Source organism: Tachysurus fulvidraco, chromosome 14 (assembly GCF_022655615.1).
Source record: "Tachysurus fulvidraco isolate hzauxx_2018 chromosome 14, HZAU_PFXX_2.0, whole genome shotgun sequence".
NCBI lineage: Eukaryota > Metazoa > Chordata > Actinopteri > Siluriformes > Bagridae > Tachysurus > Tachysurus fulvidraco.
In genome coordinates, this window is record NC_062531.1 from 19,231,007 (window position 1) to 19,251,830 (window position 20,824).

A 20,824-nucleotide genomic window follows, 5' to 3' on the forward strand; every position below is an offset into this window, starting at 1 on the left:
ACAAACAGTATTAAAAAATAGCACATACGATATTTGGTAAAAAAAAAAATAGCATACATGATCTTTGGTAAAAAAAACAAAAATAAAGGCAGAAATAGCATTATATTATTTTGAATACTGCATGCACATTTCTCTTTCAGACATGCTTTTCTATTACATGCACCTTTACACATGAGATATCATATTACATCATATTACAGGATTTGGGACAGAAATTCATATTTATCTGTCCCCCTAGGCATAGACCAAGGACAAATGGCATATGAGGGTCAACACTGGCATGCCACTGAAGAATGTTTCTGCTGTGCTCGCTGTCATCAGTCTCTGCTGGGCCGTCCATTTCTGCCAAAGCAGGGGCTCATCTACTGCTCTCGCCTCTGCAGTCAGGGAGATGAGCCTGATCTGTCAGACTCCTCTGATTCAGCTTTTCAGAGTGCCCGTTCACGCCAGTCACGACGCAGTGCACGAATTGGCAAGCAGGGAGCAAAAAATAACAAGGCAGAAAGTGTCAGGCAGCCATCAACTGGCTCAGCATCTGCAACAGGTGAGCGGCTTTCAGCGGAGGCAGACTCTTTGGTGGTGCAAATGGACCTGCTAAGTGTGTCCAGCCCGGCTACAAGTCGTACCCCAAACCGCACACCAACAAGAACCCCAAGTAGGACCCCAAGTCGTTCACCAAGCCTGAACCGCAAGCAGTCTGTCTGGATGAGCAGGGATGAGCCATACTCCTATGAGTCCAATCAAAGAGATCCTTCCCCTTCCCCAAATCCCCATCAGCTACGGAGCCAATGCAGTATCCGGAGTCCATATCCTCCTTCTCCTAGCCAACCGCCCAAAGTGGTGAGCCCTCCAGAGTCCTGGCACAAAGAGCAACCAGGCAGTAATCCCAAGAAGCCACCTGTAATGGCAGCCCTGAGAGGCCACTCTTTTAATGAAAACTGGATGCATCATGGGCAGGAAACCGAGTTCCATCCACCCAAACTAAAGACACAGATGAGTTTCAATGAAGTATCTAGTCATGGTGCTGGGTTCCTGGACAAGCGCAGTGTCAGTGTGCAAGGATTCCCGAGGGAGATGAGGCCTCCACTTCTAAGGAGTAGACATCACATTGGCCCAAGCTTTGGTGAACTGACACCCCTTGAGCAGACACCACGGGGGTCTGCAGACTCACTGGCCCTTTCTTATGCCACAGGTATTTCAATTCCTTTTCAATCCTCAAACTATTCTTAATCAAATATATTTCCATTACTTTTTTACTGTAAGTGTTAAAAATTCTAATATGTCACGGTAATTATATGACAAATATCTAGCTTTAAAAAGATTCCCAACAGTTACTGTAATTTTGTCCACATTTAGGAAACTCTTTGGATGGGACTACAAGGCGCCAGGAGCACCTTTCTCGCTTCTCAATGCCTGATTTAAGCAAGGACTCCGGTGTAAATGTGTCTGAGAAAAGTGCAATGGGTACCTTAAACTCATCCATGCAGTTCCGCAGCACTGAATCCCTGTCATCAGTCCCTAGACCTCTTGCAGATCTGGGAATGCCAGTCAGACTGAGGTACCCACCCCAACTCTACTGGAATTCCTCTAGAGGTCTCAGCTTTGATGAGCCAGCCAAAGGTCGCATGGGACTTGCAGGGAGCATGGGAAACGTTCATTCGGTGACACCACGACCACGACGAGCTAATACGCAAGATTCTCCACGACAACAACGGCCAAGGCAACAACACCATCGCAAAAGTCATAAAAGACACAAAGGCCACCATCGATCCCGCCGCTCACGTTCTGATAATGCTCTTCATTTGGCTGCTGAAAACCAGGGCTACCCTAGTGACCCTGTTCAGAGATTCCATGATGACTTTCAGCGGTTGCCCTCAAGGATGTCTCGTGACCCTTTTGGGGGAAATTATGCATGTAGGCAGCAGTTTTTCCGGCCTTGCCCTCGAACCACTTCTGACTTGACCTTGCAGGACCCTGGAGGTCCAAGACTAGGACAGTACCTGGGCAGGTATGGAGAGCTTGCAGAAGGTGATGATCACTTTTGTTCCACCTGCTCCTCTTCATCAGAAGCATCCGATGATGAAGGCTACTTTATGGGAGAACCTATCCCACGTCCAGTGCAAGTGCGTTATCTTGACAATGAAGAATTGAGGCAGCGTTATAGTCCCACTATGATGAGTGGTCACTCCCAGCTACATACGCGTAGACGCAGAAAGAGTAAGAATTGCATCATCTCATAAGAGAGAGTTTGTACCTGTGTGAGTGTGGGGTGTGTCTCTTTGTGTCTAGACTGTAACCTTATTGAAGCATGATCAAATTATAAACAAGAAAAACATAATGATGTCCTCTGGAACTTATTTCCACTGTTTACTGTGACAGAAGACGGCACAAAGAAATGCATTATCTCATAACGCAGGTAGTGTCTGTCAGTCGCTATGTCTGAGTATGTAACTTTATTCAAATAACTTACTTAATAGATTGTAATCTTACATAAGCATGATCAAATCATAATCAACAAAACTTGATCATGTCTTCTGGACATTATATTCTCTGTTTACTGTGACACAAGATGACTTCATGTGTGAACAATTTGAATATTACATTAAACATTGTATATTCAAGAACACTTAAGTTCACTTGTAGAAACGTGCAATAAGGATGTGCAATGTACCGGTGGTTTGATACAAAATAGGAATGAGGCTTGATGTGCACCGAGGGAACTGCTTTGAGTCAAGAATTGGTATTGGTGGGTTACCATGATAACTGGCTTTCATAACAATTGTATTCTAATCTTGTTTATTCAGAAATGTCTTAAATTTGTGTAACTGTATGTGTAAGGAGTGCAGGATTGCTAACTCAGTCATGTGGCTTGATCTGTCAATACTGATTATGAAGTCTGATAACGAAGACTGAGGGGACTTGGTTTTAAATACAAATCTAATCTGCCCCAGCTTCAAGGTAAAAATTTCTTTTTTCGCTCTTTGAATCTGTCTCTCTATCTTTTATTGTCTATTTGAGAGCCAGTTCATCTGGACCCATATACTAGTTATTGTTTCCATTGTTCTAATTGCTTGCACCCTGTTCTGTCAATGACATATTAAAATAACTTACCTTTGCTTTTGAGAATAGCAATGTTTGGTATAGTCCTGTTTTAAATGCAATATACTTTTTTCCAAAGTCCACATTTTAATAATGTTATCTTTAAATTATATGTATGTACAGTGATTTTCAAAAGTAATATAAGTCATGGCTGTAGTATTGTAAATGTTATGTAAATATAGTCTTAAATATTTCTATATTTTGTATCCTCAGAAGCATTATTTGTATCATATTGTAGAGCGTTAACTGCATGTATCCCCAGTTCATGTCTTGTATCTGAATTAAATAATATTTCAATTATCAATAAACTTAGGTATTTATTTCTTTCCATATGGATGTTTCATGATCAGGTTTCCGATGTTTTGATGGATTGATACAGATGTGATGGAATATTATATAAGTGCTCTGAAAATGAATTAAAGTAAAAGGCTTTTCAATATAAAAGTTTATTGAAACATAATACATGAATCATATTATATTTATTCATTTTTACCAACAGCGTGGTTGAATTCTCAGATCTAATTGGTCAGTAAGTGTTTGCTAATTTTGCAGCACTGCTGAAACAGTAGCTCGGTAGTAGCTGTAGGAATAATAAGTTTCTAGTACTATGATAATAATTTTCAAATAGCTTTGGATTTTTTATTTTTTTTGCATAGAACAGCAGTTAAGGACAACTTGGAAATAATGGTAAATGTACATGCTCATTTTTAGTGCACATTTGAATGTTCTGTTTATTTAACTTTTTATTTAACCTTTCGAAAATGATCAATTGAAGAACTGCAGTTTAGTGAAATATATGTTCACGTTTCAAACCCAGCAAGCCCTTGATCCACCTGTTGAGCCCACCAAGCCCCAAATAAGAGTAAGAAATTTGGGAAAAATAAATTAAAATAAAATAAAAATAAGAAGAAGAAAATTTATAAGGGCAGTGATTTTAGAACAAATGCACCTGCAGTATTTTTCCAAGTAGAGAGAATCCAGTAATAATAAGATGCCAGAGAAGGCAATTACAATGGATTGTGATGCAGAGGACATGATATAAGGCTTAAATATCACGTCCACACTAGGTGGTTTCTTGTCATGTTGCGAACAACATATTGTCTTCATAGTAAACACCTAGTGTCAGACAAAAGGATCTGCATTAAATGCATACAAGCTTTATAACATTTATTTACACAGAAATGAGAACATTGATAGGTAAAAGCATTAAATAAAAATGTAGAGATATCATCTACTTTTTTACAGTAAACTTCTTGTTCCTATTATGCACACATTTCAAGTATTCTCCGATAATGTTCAATAAGTGCATGCGGTTGTCACTTGTGGTTTAGAATAAATCTGTGACGTTATAAATAGGTTACGATCATTACAAGCAAGTGAGTATAGTCAGATGACCAAAGTCTTCATCCTGTTGTAAAACGAATACCATTTCTGGTAAGATAAAATGATAGAGAGGCAACAAAGCATCTACCTTTAACAGGAAGACTTCTTTTAGAGAAGAACTTCATATCACCGAGTATCAAATAATTAGGAAGTAATTCATTAATTTTAGAAAATTACCTATTTTCACTCAAACATTAAATAAAATATGATCAAGTGTATTCTGTTATGTAAAATGCATTGTTAATAGATTCTGAACAACTGAGGAAAATAAATCTGTCCATAACACATATCTTTATTTTGCAGTTGTCTTTCATTTAGCATAAATGCCTGAAGGTATAAAACCACGGAACTGGCCTATGAAATGCAGCAGAAATTGTTTAGTGAGGCATTTCTTCTGACTGCCTCATGACACATATTTTTAGATTTATTGGACATCGTTTAAAGATAATATTACAGAATAGTGGTCAAGTCAGTGCCTTTTTATCTTATACACCAGCTTAAGGAATGAGGCTTATTGTGATTTATTTAACAAGCAGCTCTCTTCTATACAGTACAGATTTCTCCCTAAAATATTGCCATTCTAACACCAGCTATGGGAAGAATAGATAAACTGCGGCTGCATATTTAGCACCTGTTTAGCTCCTTAAACAGCCACATGTGTGGATATTGAGTTTCTTCCTTCATGTTTATGTGGTTGTAGAATGCACTATTCCAAGGGCACTGTTTCAAACCTTTTAACAGTCAACATCTCATCATCCTGTGTTGTATTTAAAGTCTCTGACCTTCACTCAATTTACAGCAGGAGATACACAAACCTGAGGACTGTGTGTGTATGTGTGTGTGTGTGTGTGTGTGTGTGTGTGTGTGTGTGTGTGTGTGTGTGTGTGTGTGTGTGTGTGTGTGTGTCTGTGTCTGTGTGTGTGTCTGTGTGTCTGTGTCTGTGTGTGTGTCTGTGTGTCTGTGTGTCTGTGTGTCAATGAAGCTGGGACTGCGATGGTGTGCCAAGCTCTCTGGAGTCATACTCATTGATAAACTTCTCCATGGCTTCTACACAGCGCAGGCCAATCTCACGCAGGTTCTCCCTCAGAGAAGACTGGATTGGTCTCTCCAGTGAAGGATCTTTCGCCACAAGCATTTTTACCACCACGCCAAATGTGTCGCAGTCCTGCCGATACACCTGCAGCACATACAGTACACACACCATAACTTTAGTATTTATAAGGTTCTATCTAGGTAATAAGAGGTTTTAAGATAATGGGGTGACAATTTTGACATTTAAGCTAGCAAATTCATAAATGCCTTATTATGAATGGGTAAAGAAAATGTATTGTAATTTAACAAGGAAAATACACTAAACAAAAATATAAACACAAAACTTTTGTTTTTATAAGGTGCAGACATTCGTAATTCAGTATTCATAAATACTAAATAAATGTCATTACAGTATTAGTCTTCCAGATGAATGATTATAAAAACTGAACAAAATAATAAACGCAACACTTTTTTTTTTTGCCCCCATTTTTCATGAGCTGAATTCAAAATCTTCTTCTATGTACACAAAAGTCCTATTTCTCTCAAATATTGTTCACAAATCTGTCTAAATCTGTGTTAGTCAGTACTTCACTTCAGTACTTCAGTACTGCAGAGATACCATATCAAAATGCTGATTAGACAGCATGATTATTGCACAGGTATATATATAATCATTCCTCTGGAAGATTAATAATGACAATTATTTAGCATTAATGAATACTGAATTATGAATGTCTGCACTTTGTAACAGTCAGAATGTATTTTTTTGCCAAGAGTAAGTCTTTCTCTATAACATGAAAATCAAATCGCACATTAATGTCTTATTAACTTTACGAGAGAGTTAGTAAAGAAAAACCGGTTGGTAAAGAAATGAAGAAATTAAATTAAAACAGGAACTAATTTGTCTAATAGACATTTCACAACAGTAAACATATCTATTTAAAAACAAAAAATGTGATGTCATTTCTGTTATTGCTCATAAATTGCTTTTTTTATTTTTTTTGTATTAAAAGATTAATTATATGATCCATGTTTCCTGAAAACTTTTTCACTTGTATTCCTTTTCTCCACAACTGTTTATCTCTAAATAAGCACCTCGGATTAAAAAATTAAACACACACACACACACACACACACACACACACACACACACACACACACACACACACACACACACACACACACACTCTTTTCACCCAATTAACAGTGAGGAACTTTGGGAATAATCACCCTTGAGATGATGAAGAGAAAAAGAGGAGTGTGAAAGAAGCTCAGTGTCCAGTCATAGGGAATTACGTATACCGTTTCACACAGACACGCACACATTTCTACTCACAGTCATAGACATCCACGCAAAAATTACTAATTCATAAGAATTACTGAGTGACCTTTCATACAGTTTCACACAACTGAATGCCAACAGACACTCTGTCCCAAACCAATGGTATGTCTCAAATATTTTCTGTCACACTTGCACACTCACTGGACACTCACTGGGCACTTTATTAGGAACACTACACTAATACTAGCTAGGACCCCCCCACTTCCCATTCACAGAACCAGTCTGATGACTTGTGCTTTGTGACACAGCACATTATCATGCTGAACATAGCCACTATAAGTTTGTCAGAGGAGTCATGCTATTGACACTAAATTGACACCCTAACATCTACATGTTGCTGCAAAAATCAAAACACTTTAACGGTAGAGTTTCCATGGGCCTGTGTCCACTGTAGCCTCAGCTTCCTATTTTGGTTACCAGGCATGGTCTTTGGCTCTTGTAGCCCAAATGCCACAAGTTTGAACATGTTGTGCATGCCGAAGCTTCCCGTTAGTTGTAGCCTTCGTGTCAGCCTGAACTACAAGGTCTATCTGCCCACAGAACTGCTGTTCCTCACTAAATGTTTTTGTTCTCCATACTATTCTGTGTAAACTCTAGAGCCTGTTTCATGCAAATATTCAACACAGCCCATCTGGTGGCAGCAACCATGTCATGGTCAAAAATATTACAATCACCATTTTTCCTTATTTTGACATTTCATGTAAACATGAACTGAAGCTCCTGACCTGTATCTGCATGATTGTATGCCTTGCACTGCTGCCCCATGAATGACTGATTGGACGATTGCATGAATAAGCAGGACATAGTGTTCCTAATAATTGTAATAAAAGTGTGTTTAAATACACTATGAAAATAATGAATGCAATGATTAAGATATTCTATTTGTATGTTTTCTAATGTGACATTAATAATAATCAGTATTAGGTAAAATAATTATACATTGCTGATTACACCAAAGCGTTTTTTTATGTGTGTGTGTGTGTGTGTGTGTGTGTGTGTGTGTGTGTGTGTGTGTGTGTGTGTGTGTGTGTGTGTGTGTGTGTGTGTGTGTGTGTGTGTGTGTGTGTGTGTGTGTGTGTGTGTGCCAGCTGCTTTCCACCAGCTACTGGATCACCTTAAAAAGTACTTCAGCCTGACCTGTGGTATGAAGTAAAATCAGTTGGACTGTGTGTGTGTGTGTGTGTGTGTGTGTGTGTGTGTGTGTGTGTGTGTGTGTGTGTGTGTGTGTGTGTGTGTGTGTGTGTGAGAGAGAGAGAGAAAAGAGAGAGAGAGAGAGAGAGAGAGAGAGAGAGAGAGAGAGAGAGAGAGAGAGAGAGAGAGAGAGCATGTTTATATATCCTGATGGGGACCAAATGTCTCCACAAGAACTGGAATATATGAGCATTTAAACCTTGTGAGCTGGTCCCCATGAAGAAACAGGTTTCCTTTTGATTACTGGGGTTTTGGTTAGGGTTAAATTTAGGTATAGGCATAGCTTTAATTCGTTGAATTAATAATTAATTCACTGGAAGTTTCTCACAAGGATAGTAAGGCAACTGTGTGTGTGTGTTTCTGCGGGTGGGTGGGTGGGTGCGTGGTTGGATGGGTGCGTGTGTGTATGTGCGAAATGGCTGCATCTACCTGCTACGACACCAATTCAAAACAGCACCTACTGTCGGCCTTGTGGTAACCATAGCGATTGGAAGACAGGGAGAAAGAGAGGCTGTGTGAGTGTGTGTGTGTGTGTGTGTGTGTGTGTGTGTGTGTGTGTGTGTGTGTGTGTGTGTGTGTGTGTGTGTGTGTGTGTGTGTGTGTGTGTGTGTGTGTAGTGTAATTTTCATTCTGCTGTCTGAGTCATAGCCCCATGTGCTCTGCTTGCTGTTCACCAGAGCAAAATAAAAAAAAGTCTTGGTGCGGAATTGACTAGGAGGAGTGAGATGCTTTCACTCATCAAGGCAGATCTTTGCCTACTCCTGTTACAGGTTCATGAAAGGAATTTTTTTTATATATATACATTATGGCAAAAAGCCGTTTGGTCTTTACGGTCCCTCTGTTTATATTCCTCAATCAAGCTGATACTAATATACACATAAACACTCCTCACCTCCTCAATCTCCTCTCTCTTTTTCTGGATGGCTCGACTTCTGGCAGCTGCACGTGTTACAGAGGACAGAGTCTCCCTGCCACTACTGTTCTGCTCTTCTTGATTGACCTGCGAGAGAGAGAGAGAGAGAGAGAGAGAGAGAGAGAGAGAGAGAGAGAGAGAGAGAGAGAGAGAGAGAGAGAGAGAGAGAGAGAGAGAAAGCACAAATTAGCCAAAATATAGGTACAATTTTACTTATTTTTACTCCAGAAGAAATCCAGATATTGAGAGCATAAATAAAGTATATTGTGCACACACACGATTTTGGTACCTCAATTTAGCAAACAAGATAAAACAGATTCCCGTTGTAGCTTTGTAGCCTCTCCTTGGCTTTGTACCATGATGATATAAGAGATGACTACATTCTTTTCAAAGTGCATGTCTGTTACAGAGACATACTTGCAGTCACTGGCAACGGCTCATTTGAAACAGTAAAGCAAAAGTCTCTTTAGTATCCTGAGTATCCTTCCATAAAACTCTGTGACTTTGTGTACCAGTACTGTGATCTGGTACTTACTTTATGTCAAGGTGTTGCACTGTTTATATTAGATTGAAATGCGATTACAATAATGTAATCGCATTTAGAGAAATACAATGACTGACTTGACATTTAGGTTCGGCTCATTTAAGGCGGCATATTCGACTCATTTAAGGCGGTAGATGAAAGGGTTAAATTTCAAGGTGGGTTGCATTAAATTTTGGTCATGCATTCTGAAATTTTCTTTGTGGTGTGTTTTAATGCATACTTAGACTGACACTGTTCAACAATAATGCTAGCATTTGTGTCCTCTTTAGGCTGACCCCTGACCAAGCAGTGACACTGTGTTACATTTGATAGAATAAGTCAAGACAACTCACTTTCTGATATTATACGGTACCCACACCCGATACTTTGTGCATCTGGCTCTCATGTTATTCATACCATGGACACTGCACAACCATCTGACTTTTTTTTAATTTTAGGCAGCTAAACGTTGTAATTAATTTCTCCATGCAAAACATATTGTCACTGTTCAATCAGATCTGAAGCTCATTAAGGAGAATGTTGATCTCTGAAGCCAGTGTGTCCCGGTGCAATACAATTAGGAAAGTTTTGAAGGTCTCGCCTCAGGTGTTTTCGAATGAAAGAAGAAATTTTGTGGTTTCTTACTGTAAATGATAGAGTAGTCCTCTCAGAAGCCACTGAAGATGCCCGGGAGCGTTCTTAGAGGAAAAAAAGAGTTGACATTTGACATTTACCACACGTTGGTGAAATTAAAGTCATATCAAATTTCTGAGGGATTTATTACATTCATGTAATAGTGCTTTGTCAAATGAAAAAAGATATCTATCAGAGAATAACAGAGAGGAGCTAATAGAGAGTAGTAGAGGACAAAAACATACAAAGCAAGGGACTTTTTAATTAACTTTCCACTCATGTAAATTCTTGGTGAAGAGTTAGGTCTTTTGTTTAAAGACAACCAGTTCAGAGATCCAGTCAAAGTTCAATCCAACACTTGGGTCCCAAAACATAGAAAAATCTGTCTTGCTATGTCTTTGGGCTGAGTTCAAATATTTTACACTGTATTGTGCATGTATCCTTTGATCAGGGCCTAAATTAAAATGGTGTGAAAGGAATAACTTCAGATTTTTTAAGAAGATCTGCGGGGTGCGATTTGGATAATTTGCCTTGCAACATTTGAATGCTTGGACTGGCTTGATATATACTGGCTTTCTTCCTAGATGCTTAAATTCTATCTCTTTGCCTTTTTTTTTCTTCTTTCACTCTCACTTTCACTCACCCTCTCACACACAAAAACACCTTCATTCCTCACCCACTCACATACACAAAACATTTGAGCTCATCCTCTCTCTCTCGCTCTCTCTCTCTCACTGTCTCATTCTCACTCTTTAACACACACAGTATATTATATATATATATATATATATATATATATATATATATATATATATATATATATATATATATATATATTGTACATATAAAAATAGTGCCAAGACAGTGACTCATCTCTGCATATCTCACAAGCACAACGAGCAAACAAGTGAGAGAGGGACCTAAATTAGACGTTCAGATCTAATAAGGCTATGCCATTTTCACACACATACTAGATACACAAACAGCTCTCTGATACACACTCCAGCCTGTGAAAACACCTATAAAGGCATGATGCATTTTCATATCATTTCAAATTAGTTCTATCCTTCTCTAAGCAAACACCCAATCAATTACAAGCATATATTTATCGAGGTCCCATTCTGAGCCAAAAGACTGCAGAGCAGTAAGATTTTTTTGCTCAAGAGCTGTTCACCGGTTCAACAATTCATCGAGCTGTTTACTTCTCCAGTGATGCAGCTGTGGCTGATGAGTGCATAATGATGAGCACGGAGAAAAACAGCTAGTCAGGGAGCAGGTGGTTGCTTTTGATACGTAGTAAGAATGTGATAACACTACCACCTAGTGTGTACAATTAGTTGCATGCCAGTAGCAGGGACTTTTACTTAGCATATACAGTATCTCACAGAAGTGAGTACACACCTCATATTTTTGTAAATATTTCCTTATATCTTTTCATGTGACAACACTGAAGAAATGACACTTTTCTACAATGTAAAGTAGTGAGTGTACAGCTTGTATAACAGTGTAAATTTGTTGTCACCGCAAAATAACTCAACACACAGCCAATAATGTCTAAACCACTGGCCACAAAAGTGAGTACACTCCTAAGTGAAAATGTCCAAATTGGGCCCAATTAGCCATTTTCTCTACCCAGTGTCATGTCACTTAGCGTTACAATATATCATGTTAAATTTGGTGTTATCGCTGTCACTCTCTCACACTGGTCACAGGAAGTTCAACATGGCACCTCATGGCAAAAAACACTTTGAGAATGAAAAAAATAATTGTTGCTCTACATAAAGATGGCGTAGGCTATAAGAAGATTGCCAAGATCCTGAAACTGAGCTGCCAGCAGTTTAACAGGACAGGTTTCACACAGAACAGGCCTCGCCATGGCCAACCAGAAGTTGAGTGCACTTGGTCAGTGTCCTATCCAGAGGTTGTGTTTGGGAAATACATGATTGACTGCTGCCAGGACTGCTGCAGAGGTTGAAGGGGTGGGGTGGGGGGTCGAACTGTCAGCGCTCAGACCCTACGCTGCACACTCCATCAAATTGGTCTGCATGGCTGTCATCCCAGAAGGAAGCCTCTTCTAAAGATGATGCACAAGAAAGCCTACAAACAGTTTGCTGAAGACAAGCAGACTAAGGACATGGATTACTGGAACCATGTCCTGTGGTCTGATGAGACTAAGATAAACATTTGGTTCAGATGTTGTCAAGCGTATGTGGTGGCAAACAGGTGAGGAGTACAAAGACAGATGTGTCTTGCCTACAGTCAAGCATGGTGGTGGGAGTGTCATGGTCTGTGACTGCATGAGTGCTGCCAGCACTGGGGTGCTACAGTTCATTGAGGGAACCATGAATGACAACATGTACTGTGACATACTGAAGCAGAGCATGATCCCCTCCCTTCGGAGACTGGGCCACAGGGCAGTATTCCAACATGATAACAACCCCAAACATACCTCCAAGACGACCACTGCCTTAAAAAGAAGCTAAAGTAGCTGTAACCACTGCTAAAGAAGCTGAGGGTAAATGTGATGGACTGGCCAAGCATGTCTCCAGACCTACGCAGACCTATTGAGCATCTGTGGGGCATTCTCTGAAGGAAGGTGGAGGAGCACAAGGTCTCTAACCTCCACCAGCTCTGTGATGTCATCTTGGAGGAGTGGAAGACTGGCAACCTGTGATGCTATGGTGAAAACCATGCCCAAAATATTGACACTTTGGGCCCAATTTGGACATTTTCACTTAGTCATTTCTTCAGTGTTGTCACATGAAAAGTTATAATGAAATGTTTACAAAAATGTGAGCGATGTACTCACTTCTGTCAGATACTGTATACATATTTACCTAATGTTCAACTACACAGTTCAGTATATAAACCAAATCTTATATTATTCCTTCTTATTCTTTTTATCTGTATTATTACATACTTTATGAATTGTATGACATTTTCTATCTGAGATGAATAAAGGGTTGAGTTATTGATGGATAAAAAAATATATATATGGTAGAGAAGTAAACCTGCAGCCACACAAATGAGATTGTCTGCTAGTCATAACTTGCTTTGTATAAATTCTTAGGATTGTAAGCATGGAACCATGTTTAACATTTCTAGATCTGATAATAACTGCAACCGGATCCTGGTTCACCTTGCTGACTCACAACTGTGCAGCAATGTATAAATCGAACCATATTATTAAGTTTGCAGCTAACACGACCGTGGTGGGTCTCATCAGCAACAACGACGAGTCAGCATACAGAGAGGAGGTGCAACAGCTAACTGCCTGGTGTAGAGCCATCAATCTGTCTCTAAATGTTGATAAAACTAAAAAGATGGTTGTGGACTTCAGGAGAGCACAGAGCAACCACTCTCCGCTGAACATCGACAGATCATCTGTAGAGATCAAGAGCACCAAATTTTTTGGTGTTCATCTAGCGGAGAACTTCACCTGGTCACTCAACACCAGCTCCATCACCAAGAAAGCCCAGCAGCGTCTTCTTACGAAGGCTGAGAAAGGCACATCTCCCTCCCCACATCCTGACTACTTTTTTACAGAGGGACCATTGAGAGCATTTTGAGCAGCTGCATCACTGTCTGTTTTTGGGAACTGCACCATCTCGGATTGCAGGACCCTGCTGCGGATATTGAGGACAGCTGAGAAGAGCATTGAGTCTCTCTTCCTTATATCATGGACATTTACACCACACGCTGCATCCAAAGCCAACAGCATTGTGGATGACCCCACACACCCCTCACACACACTATAGAAAATATATCCATCAAACTGTTTACATGCTGTTTTTGCACACTTTTTGCTCTATGCACATGCTATCCCACATTTCAGTCGATTGCGGTTTTGCACAATCCTTTACAATATCTCAGGTAACTGCTGCTATAATACTTATGTGTTCATTACAGTTTTCCTTCACACGCAATATTTTTTGAACATACAGTATTTACACTGGTCGGCGCTGCTTCTGTTTACTGCCTTTTGTATATTGTATTTTGTGTAATGTCTTGTATTTTTTGTTTGCATTGTCTTTTGTCCTGCATTGTCTTGTCTGTCTTGTTTGTCTTGTCCTGCACTGTTTGCACCAGGTTGCACAGATGCACTTTAAGTGGGTAGGACTAACTAAGTGTTTCATGTAGCACCATGGTCCTGGAGAAACTTTGTCTCATTTCACTGTGTACTGCAATAGCTATATATGGTTGAAATGATAATAAAAGCTTCCTGCCTCTCTTGACTCTTGACACGGATCAGTGTTTCCAGTTACACAATAAAATCTCTCTCTCTCTCTCTCTCTCTCTCTCTCTCTCTCTCTCTCTCTCTCTCTCTCTCTCTCTCTCTCTCAACCCACATTTGTTCTTGTAACATTTCATGAAATAGGTCTACAGTCTCTATAGGTCACAATAGGTCTTTATTAGGACAATAGGTCTTTATTAGGGAAACTTCAAATGGGAGGGAAAATGCAATCTCTGCAACTTCAACTTTCATGTTGAACCTTAAGCTGCATGGGCTACAACAGAAGATATAATTGAATATAACTGCATGAATGTAAAGGTGTTCTTAATAAAGTGGCATAAAAGCAGTTTATACTGTATTGTTAAGGCCATCTGGGTTTTGTTTTTTGTATTTTTGTTGTATTGTTTCTATTTTTTCCTGGTTTTCCTACAAAGTCCCCACACACGCATACACACACACACACACACACACACACACACACACACACACACACACACACACACACACACACACACGGATATACCTGGTGTGCTGAATGCTTTTTTTTCCGGCATTGGAGTCACAATCTTCTCTGACCTCTTTTCCAAGTGCTGACTTGATGAATGCACATTTTTGTGTCTCAGCATCGCATTCGGACTCCGAGATCTAGAGGGAAGACGAAGACTGGAGGCTCTCTGAAACCTGTGGATCCTGAAGCTAAAACTTTGCCGCCGGGAAAAGTAGTCCTCTCTGGGCCTGTAATAGAAACTGCACAAGGAAAAAATTTATATTCATATGAAAAGCTGCATTACTAAATAATTAGCAGGAATTGAAGAATAATTCTCTTTCTTTCATCCTCTGCTCAGAAGGCCCACAGCAAAAATCATTTTTATTACCTGAGTCATTAAAAATGTATAGATTTTATTAGTTTTTTTAAATCACCATTTGACACTCTCATTCTCATTCCCGTCGCTCGCTCAATTATAAATAATACATGTTTAAAATATATAGAAAAGGATCTCATTCTCCATTTCCTACTGTTCTCATAAGCCATTCTCTTTGTGGAGAACCCATGAGCACTTCAAGATATCAGCATTCTCGGGCATGTGAATGCAAATAGGCTTGTGTTTCACTGTTTAGACCAGGAAATTCTGTTTTTGTTGCAAAAAACTAAATGAACTAAATAAAGATAATTGTTAAGAGAGATAATTGTTAGATGATTTCTGCAGATTATTTACACTGTTGAAAAGTTGAATAGTAAAAAAAAATATATATATTTTGCTTTGTCAGTTGAAAAGAGAACATTTCTTATTATGAACTAGATTCCAATTTAATCTTACTCCGTTTACTTAAGTAAAGTGTTTAGGTATCAGGTGACGGAAGGGGTCACGTGCTTAATCACTTATCTTTTAGAACGTTGTTTTGGGTAACCATTCAGTGGAGCATTTTGATATACCGTATAATCTCACATCAACATCAGATCAACATAAATTGTGAATGCTAAATACTGTATCACCATCTTCTTTGTGAACTTCATGAGTATTATAATGCTTTTTCTGGCACTGAGTAGAAAATGATTTAAGCACATGTTGTATGACAAGCTGAAGGAGGAATTAGCTTTTTGTACAATGAACAATAACAACAATAAGAATGAAAATGTAGAACACAGAGAAGGTGTACTGTATTCTAGATATGTACAGTATAAATGTTCTGGCATATTAGAAATTTGGAAGCTAATATTTAACATTAAACATTTAATACTGTGACTAACATCTGATAACATTAGCATGCAATATTAATGACATTAGCAATCTATACACAGTGTGCTTTACAAACTGAACATTCCAGTATAACTAATCAGCTAGTGTAAAGAATGTTTTGCAGTTACTTTACAGGTAAATTTGAGTAAATATCTTGTTCCGGTACACCTTTAGGTTTTAAAACAAGAAATATCTCTCATTTAGAACTTTGATTATACACTGAGAAAAAACTAAGCTAAGTGAAAGACAAATATGATCAGAATTTAGCCTTCTACTAAGATTGTGATTTATTATTGATTTAATGATATTAGGATATTGCTTAATAATAAAAAGCCAGATAGAACCGTATGAACTTAAAGAATAAGTTTGTGTCTGTTTGTGATTGGCCATTGGTTAAGAAAGTGCTTGCTAAGTTTTTTCAGAATTGCAACCTGGTTCATTTGATGTAATTTTTAAGTGTATGGCCTGGTGACAGGTAAAGGCATATTATTTGGTTTAGCAAGCTTTCGACGTTCCGTATTTCAATAGAACGTCATGAATCCTTGTACTGCCAAAGTTCTTGCCTTATTTGCCTTTATCCAAAGCATCTTGGATGTATTAAGTTGAGCAGGTGAGAGTGTAGGGCAAACACATTCTGGACTTCATTTGGTGTTTATAGTTAGAAAAAGAAAGAGTATCTTTTAGTGTATTATTACATAAAAATGTGGAGCTCCTACACAAAATATACATATGTGTCATATCATTCGTCTAGCCGTTACAACTTGGCCCTTGTCAGAGTTACTTGGATCGTTATGCTCGCCCATTTTTCTGGCTTCCAACACATCGAGTTTGAGAACTGACTATTTTATATATATTACCTCAAATATATTAGTAGTAGTAGTAGTAGTAGTAGTAGTAGTAGTAGTAGCAGTAGTAGTAGTAGTAGTAGTAGTAGTCGTAGCAGTAGTAATAGTAGTAGTAGTAGTCATAGCAGTAGTAGTAGTAGTAGTAGTAATAGTATTGATAACATTGGTATCAATATTATCATCCAAATCTAACCTAAGCATTTAAATAGAGAAAATCATTTTCTCTAGAATTCACCACACGATGTAACAGAGCCTAATATAGATATATTTTATGCAACAGTATATATTAAACTTACTCATATAATATTGTCTCGTCTATTTCCATCAACAATCCAGGAGTCACTATAAATCCACATCTGGAAAGCATGCCATTCCCTCTCACCTGATGATGGACTGCACCTCCCAGATTTATCTCTCATTCGTCCAATGTATTTTAATGCTTCATTCAGGTTTTGCAACTTTCTTGTGCAATTTTTGGCAATATGTCTTTGTTTATTGTTACTAATTATTCTCTCTTGCTTTTGTATTACATTTATGCTATAAGGAAAGCTCCTGTTTATAGAAAGCTTATGAAAGTTTATGAGCCTGTTAATTTGGAATTAAATTTAATTATAACATATACTATACAATCTATATGAAACATTCCATGAAGCTTTTAAATTTGCTCATTCATTCTATTGGTTCACTGAGAAATTTGTAAAAATATGAAAAAAGTGTACGACCTACCGAGCACACTGGTATCTCCCCCGAGAAAATGGCCGAGAGAATCGTGTGGGACTCCTCCTCACTCTATTAATGGACCTTTTCTTATCCTAAAGAAAACCGAAACATAAAAACACATTCTGCTAGTGCTGATGAAGCATTCAATAGCAATATGGCATGACATTTTATACAATAGCTACATTTTGTTATACACCTAAACCTAAGTATATTAAAGCATACTGGTGGTAAGTCGTGATATCCCCTGGTTAAAGCAGGCACTATTTTGACCAGAATTATTCGTTCATTCACTATTTGTTCTGTAGGTGGTGTGATTCATCAAAACCCCCTAAAAATGCTCCTGCTTTATTCTGTCAGTTGATTATAATGCAGTTTTTTAAAGGCTTGTTATTCAGTTGATGAGATTAGTCTCAGGGAAAACACTTGTATTTAAGTTATGAAGTCTTGAATACGCAACCTGATAGGCATTTCACAAATGGTTTGTAATACTTAGTACTCTTTTATATAAAGCTGCATAAATCAATACTTTCATTCAGTACTTTTTTATTTGGATCTCAAAAATGTTCAAATACCTCAAAAACTCAAATGTTGGTACTCTAGAAATGAATTGGTTCTTGAGAAGAAAAAAAAACAGAAATGAATTGATCTAAATCATTATGACTTAACATGAAAAAAACTAAATGGTTAATAATTACGTTCATGCAATGACGATGGTGCTAATAAAAAAAGACATCTTTTCTAAATCACGGATGATGTTTGGAGACAACTACAGTACATCATCCGTTAAATTGAGTGGTTATTCTGGGTTTAATAATGAACCTCCTCAATATTGTGAGTAAAGATGTGCTGATTAGAAGGTACGCACCACATCATGGTCATCGTGTCCCTCAATGGCCTAGTGAAGAAGGAACCAAGAGTAATTTGGACTACAGTACCATTCAATTCAATTCCATGGTACATTCAGCTTCTGACAGCCCTCCAGCTTTAGAACACTAATGTTTTTCTGTGGACTGTAGATTATGCCAATGTACTTTGAAAGGCTTATCCAAATCTGACAGTGCTGCTGCACCATGGCCCTACCTACTACGCAAGATTTCCAAGAAGTAAGAGTCATTGCCAGAATCAGTTTTAATGGCATTGGGAACATACGTGAAGGCCTTAGAGATGATTCAGCAAGCGGAAGTATGTACAGGAGAGACAGGTTGTGGTGAGGTTGATGGGTTGCAGACATTTCCAGATACTACTTAGGTTATTGTTGATCCAGTATTCTTCCATCCTCAGGGGTGAGGGCCAGTGTAAGTAACTGCCTTAGACCAAGCTTAGACCTTTCTGAACTCTTGTCAGTTTGGCCTTCCTTTTTTCCATATTGGAGAAGACTGACCATCATACTGTATATAGGCTACATGTAGGCCTTCCCCATACAAAGGAGGAAGAACAAAATTATCTTGAATTAAGTCTAACACAGATAGCCAAAGTTGGTGTAGAAGAACTCGAGACCCACTGCCTGCACAGACCCACTAAACAGCTTTGATATACAATGCTGACTGTGCCCAATGCATCTTTTGCCTGACATCAGCACCCTGTCCTCACTAATGCTCTTGTGACTGAATGAGCAAAGCGTTCCCTAAAGCATGGATGTAATTATACTAATTGGGGATTAAATTCTCAAATAGGAAATTCAAAAATACACATAACTGTATGACTAGTCACATAGTGTACTGCAGTTGGACACAAGCTGGGCAGCATGGAGGCAAAGTGGATATCATTACCACTATCCTGGGCTCAGGCCTAAGCTCCAGTTAACCGCCTGTGATTAGTTTTGACTTCCTGTGTTTGCATGGGATTTCTTTGGGTTATCTGGTTTTGTCCCACCCCTAAAAATCATGCCATTAGGTGGAGTGGCTACTCGTTATGATCGTGTGTATGGTTCCCCGTGATGGATTGGTGCCTCACTTTATCTAGTATAGACTCAACCTAGATGAATTCCTGGAGGTAAATACATAAAAGTCCATAAATTTGCAGTAAAATCTCATGTAAAGCTAAATATAGGCTTACTGTTCAGTAGAGGAAATATCTTGATGTGTCTCAGGAAAACAGTTAGCTGTGTGTTACCACAGTCCCGGAAGGGGGGGAGTGGGGGGGGGGGGCATCTGTTTAGAGTTTCATATTGATCTATGCTAAAAAAGAATTATATATATATATATATATATATATATATATATATATATATATATATATATATATATATATATATATAATATTTATTTATTTATTTATTTATTTATAAACGGGGAGAAATTTCAAACGCGCAAAACAAGTCATGTGTAGCAAAAGTGTGGTGTTGGCAGTGACACAATCAGTGACAAAATTCAGCAGATCAGTAGAAAGACTGCAGCAGCATACAGTAATCAATCCTGATCCCTTTTTTTACGCAGAGTAATGTTTTGAAATGTCTTGCTTTTTAATATCTGCCATACTTTCACTTTCACTTTGCACAGACATTTTGAATCGAAATTCAAAGTCAGGTTTGTTTACTGACATCTGATGACACTTAAACAGCAGCTGAATGAACGATGTTGTTTGTTTGTTTGTTTGTTTGTTTGCTTGCTTGCTTGCTTGTTGTTTAGCTTTAGTACACACTACTGTTTATAGACCTCAAAATATCATAGGGTGGAGGTTTAATAATAATTATATACAACAAGCAAAAAAAGAAATAAAACACAGAGACCTGATTATTTTAATTACTCTAACAGATGTTGCATTTAGACACCACATCTTCATGAGAAAAGATCATAACAAGGTTAATAGTGAGTGTGAGGAACAGCATACATACCGTTTTATGCGATGATGAGCTTCTTGCTGTGTCCATACTGTCTGTTCTGTCTGCTTGTCAAATGCAGTCGCTCATAAGCCTTGATGTTTTCACGACTATCAGGAAGTGTGAGGCGCTGCTTTAAGCTCGGTTCGGAAACTTGTGTAATTTGAAACTGTAGGCTATGACATGACTGAGTCGGTTCTACTTTCTCTTTCGGTTCTCTCAGTGCTGTTTTTTTGGTCCACACGCGGACCCACACTGCAATCCTTGGCGTGGTGTCATAAAGTTCAGCTTCGATGCGGAAGATCTCGGTGTGTGTGTGTGTGTGTGTGTGTGTGTGTGTGTGTGTGTGTGT

General features: G+C 38.5%; 2 protein-coding genes across 4 annotated transcripts in view; one reads left to right on the top strand and one right to left on the bottom strand.

Moving 5' to 3' along the window:
- Window positions 1–3,777, top strand: part of prickle2a (prickle homolog 2a) — a 38,947-nt gene extending 35,170 nt beyond the window's left edge. For all 3 annotated transcript variants that reach the window (XM_027167220.2, XM_047799950.1, XM_047799951.1), the window contains 2 exons: window positions 239–1,192; window positions 1,357–3,777. In XM_027167220.2, coding sequence (XP_027023021.2) covers window positions 239–1,192; window positions 1,357–2,240 — 1,838 coding nt within the window. In that variant the 3' untranslated portion in view covers window positions 2,241–3,777. The remainder of the gene's footprint in view (window positions 1–238; window positions 1,193–1,356) is intronic.
- A 474-nt stretch (window positions 3,778–4,251) lies between these two features.
- Window positions 4,252–20,824, bottom strand: LOC113656152 (periphilin-1). Its single transcript, XM_027167221.2, has 6 exons — window positions 20,488–20,824; window positions 17,661–17,746; window positions 14,874–15,097; window positions 10,129–10,181; window positions 8,940–9,047; window positions 4,252–5,659 (listed from the first exon to the last, which is right to left on the bottom strand). The coding sequence occupies exons 1-6, from the start codon at window positions 20,521–20,523 to the stop codon at window positions 5,456–5,458; spliced, it is 711 nt and encodes a 236-aa protein (XP_027023022.1). The 5' UTR covers window positions 20,524–20,824; the 3' UTR covers window positions 4,252–5,455.